The sequence below is a fragment of the Crocodylus siamensis genome, unplaced genomic scaffold, assembly GCF_052110815.1.
Source record: "Crocodylus siamensis isolate JL-2025a unplaced genomic scaffold, ASM5211081v1 HiC_scaffold_483, whole genome shotgun sequence".
NCBI lineage: Eukaryota > Metazoa > Chordata > Crocodylia > Crocodylidae > Crocodylus > Crocodylus siamensis.
The window spans coordinates 10,001-17,017 of NW_028324891.1; the positions used below are offsets into that span (position 1 = coordinate 10,001).

The following is a 7,017-nucleotide window of genomic DNA, read 5'->3' on the forward strand; positions in this document are numbered from 1 at the left end:
ATGCATGGGGTTGACCTGGGGACCGAAAAACCCCGTAGGGTTTCTTGGGGGTTGACATTGCGCCCGCAAGTTCCCATAGGAATACATGGGGTTGACCTGGGGACCGAAAACCCCCGTAGGCATACATGGGGGTTGACATTGCGCCCGCAAGTTCCCATAGGAATGCATGGGGTTGACCTGGGGACCGAAAAACCCCGTAGGCATACATGCGGGTTGACAATGCGCCCGCAGGTTCCCATAGGAATGCATGGGGTTGACCTGGGGACCGAAAAACCCCATCGGAATACATGGGGTTGACAATGCGCCCGCAGGTTCCCATAGGAATGCATGGGGTTGACCTGGGGACCGAAAAACCCCATCGGAATACATGCGGGTTGACCTGGGGACCGAAAAACCCCGTAGGGTATCATGGGGGTTGACAATGCGCCCGCAGGTTCCCATAGGAATGCATGGGGTTGACCTGGGGACCGAAAAACCCCATAGGCATACATGGGGGTTGACATTGCGCCCGCAAGTTCCCATAGGAATGCATCGGGTTGACATTGCCGCGGCAAGTTCCCATAGGAATGCATTGGGTTGACATTGCGCCGGACCTCCGCCCGGAAGTCCGTATGAGGTCGTTTTTGAACGCGGCGTCCGACCCTTCGATCCAGGAGAGCGGACACTTTTGGTGGTTCGCCCCGGTGGGGGGGCCGGGTGCCACGGACTCAAAACTTTTAGGAAACGTCCGCGGAGATTTTCAGGAACACGTTTTTGGGACCTCAAATGCCCATCTTCGGTTCCAGGAGGTCGGTCAGAAAAACCTCCCTCCACCTCCGGGGGCCCGATCCTGGCGAGGCCGGGCTGGAGTTCCAGGAGCCCGGGCAAAATTCCGGCCTCGTCCCGCTGACCTGCCAAGAAGCCGGGCAGGCCGTGGGCGGCTGCCAGGGCCCCGGCAGGCGTGCGGGGCCCCGCGGGACGGGGCGGCTGGCCCGGGCCGAGGCGGCGGGGGCCCGGGCAGCCCTCCGCGAGTGGATGTCGACCCAGAGCTCCGCGGCGGGCCCGATCCTGTTTCCGGGCCGGGCCGGAGTTCCAGGAGCCTGGGCGAAATTCTGACCTTGTCCCGCTGACCTGCCCCAGAGACGGGCAGGCCGGGGGCGGCTCGGCGGGCCCGGGCACCGGTGCGGGGCCCCGCGGTCGGTGCCCAGCGACCCCGGCAAGGGGCGGCTGGCCCGGCACGAGGCGGCAGGGGCCCGGGCAGCCCTCCGAGAGCGTATGGCAACGTGGAACTCTGCGGCGGGCCTGATCCCGGATTGAGGCCGAGCGGCAGTTCCAGGAGGCCGGCCACTATCCCGGCTTCGCCCCGGCAACCCGTCCGGTGGTGCCGCGGGCTGCGTTGCTACCTCCGGAGCCCCGGAGCCAGAACCGGGTTGACCTCATGACGGACGCGGGACTTAGGAAATTTTCGCCGCGCCGCGAGGCGGCGGTTGACCTGGGCCCTCCGGCGCGGCCCGGAAGTCCGTATGAGGTCGTTTTTGAACGCGGCGACCGACCCTTCGATCCAGGAGGGCGGAGACTTTCGGCGCTTCGCCCCGGTGGCGGGGCCGGGTGCCACCCACTCCAAACTCCTAGGAAACGTCCGCGGAGATTTTTCGGGGACACGTTTTTTCGATGTTAAATGCCCGTCTTCGGTTCCAGGAGAGCGGCGAGAGGAGCCTCCGGGGCCCAACCGGGCATCTCCATGCAGGGTTGTCCGCTTTCGGTGCCCCGGTGCCTTGTCAACCGGGGGCCCGATCCCGGCCGGGCGGGAGTTCCAGGAGGCCGGGCACGATCCCGGCTTCGCCCCGCTGACCTGCCCCGGAGCCGGGCCTGCGCGGGGCGGCTGCCAGGGCCGCGGCAGGCGTGCGGGGCCCCGCGGGAGGGGGCGGATGGCCCGGGCAGCCCTCTGCGAGTGGGTGTCTCCCCGGAGCTCCGCAGGGGACCACGCCGGCGGCGAGGCCGGGCGGGAGTTCCAGGAGCCCGGGCACGTTTCCGGGCTCGCCCCGCTGAGCCGTGCGGAGGCGCGGCCGGGCGCTTTTCTGGCTGAAGGGCCGCGGAGTAAGGACCGGGTTGACCTGCTGTCCGACCCGGGACTTAGAAAAATTTCGAGGTGGCGGGCGCCCGGAAGTCCGTATGAGGTCGTTTTTGGACGCGGCGTCCGACCCTTCGATCCAGGAGGGCGGACACTTTGGGCGGTTCGTCCCGGTGGCGGGGCCGGGTGCCACCCACTCCAAACTCCTAGGAAACGTCCGCGGAGATTTTCAGGGACACGTTTTTGCGATGTGAAATGCCCATCTTCGGTTCCAGGAGGGCGGCGAGAGGAACCTCCGGGGCACAACCGGGCATCTCCATGCAGGGTTGTCCGCTTTCGGTGCCCCGGTGCCTTGTCAACCGGGGGCCCGATCCCGGCCGGGCGGGAGTTCCAGGAGGCCGGGCACGATCCCGGCTTCGCCCCGCTGACCTGCCCCGGAGCCGGGCCTGCGCGGGGCGGCTGCCAGGGCCGCGGCAGGCGTGCGGGGCCCCGCGGGAGGGGGCGGATGGCCCGGGCAGCCCTCTGCGAGTGGGTGTCTCCCCGGAGCTCCGCAGGGGACCACGCCGGCGGCGAGGCCGGGCGGGAGTTCCAGGAGCCCGGGCACGTTTCCGGGCTCGCCCCGCTGAGCCGTGCGGAGGCGCGGCCGGGCGCTTTTCTGGCTGAAGGGCCGCGGAGTAAGGACCGGGTTGACCTGCTGTCCGACCCGGGACTTAGAAAAATTTCGAGGCGGCGGGCGCCCGGAAGTCCGTATGAGGTCGTTTTTGAACGCGGCGTCCGACCCTTCGATCCAGGAGGGCGGACGCTTTGGGCGGTTCGCCCCGGTGGCGGGGCCGGGTGCCACCCACTCCAAACTCCCAAGAAACGTCCGCGGAGATTTTCGGGGACGCGTTTTTTCGGGCCTCAGATGCCCATCTTCGGTTCCAGGAGGGCGGCGAGAGGAACCTCCGGGGCACAACCGGGCCGTTCCGGGCCGGGGTGTCCGCCTTCGGTGCCCCGGTGCCTTGTCAACCGGGGGCCCGATCCCGGCCGGGCGGGAGTTCCAGGGGGCCGGGCACGATCCCGGCTTCGCCCCGCTGACCTGCCCCGGAGCCGGGCCTGCGCGGGGCGGCTGCCAGGGCCGCGGCAGGCGTGCGGGGCCCCGCGGGAGGGGGCGGATGGCCCGGGCCGCGGCGGCGGGGGCCCGGGCAGCGCCCTGCGAGTGGGTGTCTCCCCGGAGCTGCGCAGGGGACCACGCCGGCGGCGAGGCCGGGTGGTAGTTCCAGGAGCCCGTGCACGTTTCCGGGCTCGCCCCGGTGACCCGTGCGGAGGCGCGGCCGGGCGCTTTACTGGCTGAAGGGCCACGGAGTAAGAACCGGGTTGACCTGCTGTCCGACCCGGGACTTGGAAAAATTTCGAGGCGGCGGGCGCCCGGAAGTCCGTATGAGGTCGTTTTTGAACGCGGCGTCCGACCCTTCGATCCAGGAGGGCGGACGCTTTGGGCGGTTCGCCCCGGTGGCGGGGCCGGGTGCCACCCACTCCAAACTCCCAAGAAACGTCCGCGGAGATTTTCGGGGACGCGTTTTTTCGGGCCTCAGATGCCCATCTTCGGTTCCAGGAGGGCGGCGAGAGGAACCTCCGGGGCACAACCGGGCCGTTCCGGGCCGGGGTGTCCGCCTTCGGTGCCCCGGTGCCTTGTCAACCGGGGGCCCGATCCCGGCCGGGCGGGAGTTCCAGGAGGCCGGGCACGATCCCGGCTTCGCCCCGCTGACCTGCGCCGGAGCCGGGCCTGCGCGGGGCGGCTGCCAGGGCCGCGGCAGGCGTGCGGGGCCCAGCGAGAGGGGGCGGATGGCCGGGCCGCGGCGGCGGGGGCCCGGGCAGCCCTCTGCGAGTGGGTGTCTTCCCGGCGCTCCGCAAGGGGACCACGCCGGCAGCGAGGCCGGGCGGGAGTTCCAGGAGCCCGGGCACGTTTCCGGGCTCGCCCCGGTGAGCCGTGCGGAGGCGCGGCCGGGCGCTGTTCTGGCTGAGGGGCCGCGGAGTAAGGACCGGGTTGACCTGGTCCCGGGCGCTGTTCTGGCTGAAGGGCCGCGGAGTAAGGACCGGGTTGACCTGCTGTCCGACCCGGGACTTAGAAAAATTTCGAGGCGGCGGGCGCCCGGAAGTCCGTATGAGGTCGTTTTTGAACGCGGCGTCCGACCCTTCGATCCAGGAGGGCGGACGCTTTGGGCGGTTCGCCCCGGTGGCGGGGCCGGGTGCCACCCACTCCAAACTCCCAAGAAACGTCCGCGGAGATTTTCGGGGACGCGTTTTTTCGGGCCTCAGATGCCCATCTTCGGTTCCAGGAGGGCGGCGAGAGGAACCTCCGGGGCACAACCGGGCCGTTCCGGGCCGGGGTGTCCGCCTTCGGTGCCCCGGTGCCTTGTCAACCGGGGGCCCGATCCCGGCCGGGCGGGAGTTCCAGGAGGCCGGGCACGATCCCGGCTTCGCCCCGCTGACCTGCGCCGGAGCCGGGCCTGCGCGGGGCGGCTGCCAGGGCCGCGGCAGGCGTGCGGGGCCCAGCGAGAGGGGGCGGATGGCCGGGCCGCGGCGGCGGGGGCCCGGGCAGCCCTCTGCGAGTGGGTGTCTTCCCGGCGCTCCGCAAGGGGACCACGCCGGCAGCGAGGCCGGGCGGGAGTTCCAGGAGCCCGGGCACGTTTCCGGGCTCGCCCCGGTGAGCCGTGCGGAGGCGCGGCCGGGCGCTGTTCTGGCTGAAGGGCCGCGGAGTAAGAACCGGGATGACCTGCTCTCCGACCCGGGACTTAGAAAAATTTCGAGGCGGCGGGTGCCCGGAAGTCCGTATGAGGTCGTTTTTGGACGCGGCGTCCGACCCTTCGATCCAGGAGGGCGGATACTTTTGGTGGTTCGCCCCGGTGGCGGGGCCGGGTGCCACCCACTCCAAACTCCTAAGAAACGTCCGCGGAGATTTTCGGGGACACGTTTTTTCGGACCTCAGATGCCCATCTTCGGTTCCAGGAGGGCGGCGAGAGGAACCTCCGGGGCACAACCGGGCCGTTCCGGGCCGGGGTGTCCGCCTTCGGTGCCCCGGTGCCTTGTCAACCGGGGGCCCGATCCCGGCCGGGCGGGAGTTCCAGGAGGCCGGGCACGATCCCGGCTTCGCCCCGCTGACCTGTCGCGGAGCCGGGCAGGCGGGGGGCGGCTGCCAGGGCCGCGGCAGGCGTGCGGGGCCCCCGCGGGAGGGGGCGGATGGCCCGGGCCGCGGCGGCGGGGGCCCGGGCAGCCCTCTGCGAGTGGGTGTCTCCCCGGGGCTCCGCAGGGGACCACGCCGGCAGCGAGGCCGGGCGGGAGTTCCAGGAGCCCGTGCACGATTCCGGGCTCGCCCCGGTGCACTCCCGGGTCGACGGGCGGGCACGGGGGGCGCTTCTCGTGCCGGGGACCCAGGGTGACCGGATGTCGGACACGGGACTTAGAAAAATTTCGCCGCGCCGCGTGGCGGGCGGTTGACCTGGGCCCCCCCGGCGCGGCCTGGAAGTCCGTATGAGGTCGTTTTTGGACGCGGCGTCCGACCCTTCGATCCAGGAGGGCGGACACTTTTGGTGGTTTGCCCCGGTGGCGGGGCCGGGTGCCACGGATTGAAAACTTCTAGGAAACGTCCGCGGAGATTTTCAGGGACACGTTTTTTGGACCTCAAATGCCCATCTTCAGTTCCAGGAGGTCGGTGAGAGAAACCTCCGGGGCAGAACCGCGCTGCGTCCAAGGGTGGAAGGCGAGCTGTGTTCCCTGCTGCTGAGAGGGGGGATGGCGGACACTTTGACATGTGAGCTCCCGGTCCCAGCCCGGTTGTCACGGCTGGCCCGAACCCCCCGGGCCAGGCCTCCCGCGGTCCTGGGCCGTGCCCCGGGTGCCGCTGCTGCGCTTCGCTCGCCGCTCAGTGCGGCAAACCTTTGGGGAGGGCTCCTTGCGGGTCGGCGGTCCGCCGCCGGTGTTCAGGTGAGGTGGTTACCTCCCCCCCCACTTCTCCTTTTCTCTCTCCTGATCGATGTGGTGCCTGCGGTCACGTCGGGGAGGGCCCTTAGCGGGCCGGTGGTCCCACCGCCGGTGTTCAGGCGAAGCGGCTTCCTCCCCAACCCGTGTGACCCCTCTGTGTCGGAAGCGAGGCTCTTCCCCCTGCCCTGCGGAGGGGGATGCTGGACCGAGTTGGTGCTCCGGTGACCCTGAGCGGCCCTGGGAGCCTGCCCTCCCAGTGGTCTGCACATGCTGAGATGCCAGGTGAGAGTTGGCAGGCCTGGCTGGGTGAGCCCCCCTGCGCGTGCTTGGGGGTCCCCGCCTTGCCCCTCCACTCTCCGCGTCTCCAGGACACCGTCTTCTCTAGCGATCGTCGTGCAGGCGGATGCTTCCGCCCCTCCCGGGGAAAGCGGGTGGGAAGAGGGCGCTCGGGCTCCGGCCTGGCGCCTGCCCTTCCCTCCCCGCCGTCCTTCCCCACGCTGCGCGGCCCCCCGCCTCCGAGTTGGGGGGGGCCACCCCTCCCGGGGAAAGCGGGTGGGAAGAGGGCGCTCGGGTTCCGGCCCGGCGCCTGCCCTTCCCTCCCCGCCGTCCTTCCCCGTGCCGCTGCGCCGCGGTCCCCGCGCCTTCCCCGGCCCCGGGGAAGGGGTCCTGCGGGGCCGCCGAGGGGCGGGGGGGCTGCGGGCGGGAAAGTCGCTGGCCACGGGGGCCAGTGGGCACCCGCCCGTGAGGCTACCCCTCGCCCCGCTCTCCCTCACCCGAGGAGCGCGGCTACCTGGTTGATCCTGCCAGTAGCATATGCTTGTCTCAAAGATTAAGCCATGCATGTCTAAGTACACACGGCCGGTACAGTGAAACTGCGAATGGCTCATTAAATCAGTTATGGTTCCTTTGGTCGCTCCAACCGTTACTTGGATAACTGTGGTAATTCTAGAGCTAATACATGCCGACGAGCGCTGACCTCCGGGGATGCGTGCATTTATCAGACCAAA

General features: G+C 70.0%; 1 protein-coding gene across 1 annotated transcript; it reads right to left on the reverse strand.

Moving 5' to 3' along the window:
• Window positions 1-3,724: 3,724 nt before the first annotated feature.
• LOC149851692 (uncharacterized) lies at window positions 3,725-5,665 on the reverse strand (the record flags this gene model as incomplete). The annotated part of the gene is made up of 3 exons (XM_090030487.1): window positions 3,725-4,081; window positions 4,136-5,013; window positions 5,071-5,665. Coding segments are annotated over 3 exons (1,830 nt in total), but the record flags the coding sequence as incomplete, so codon positions are not given.
• Between the last annotated feature and the right edge of the window lie 1,352 nt (window positions 5,666-7,017).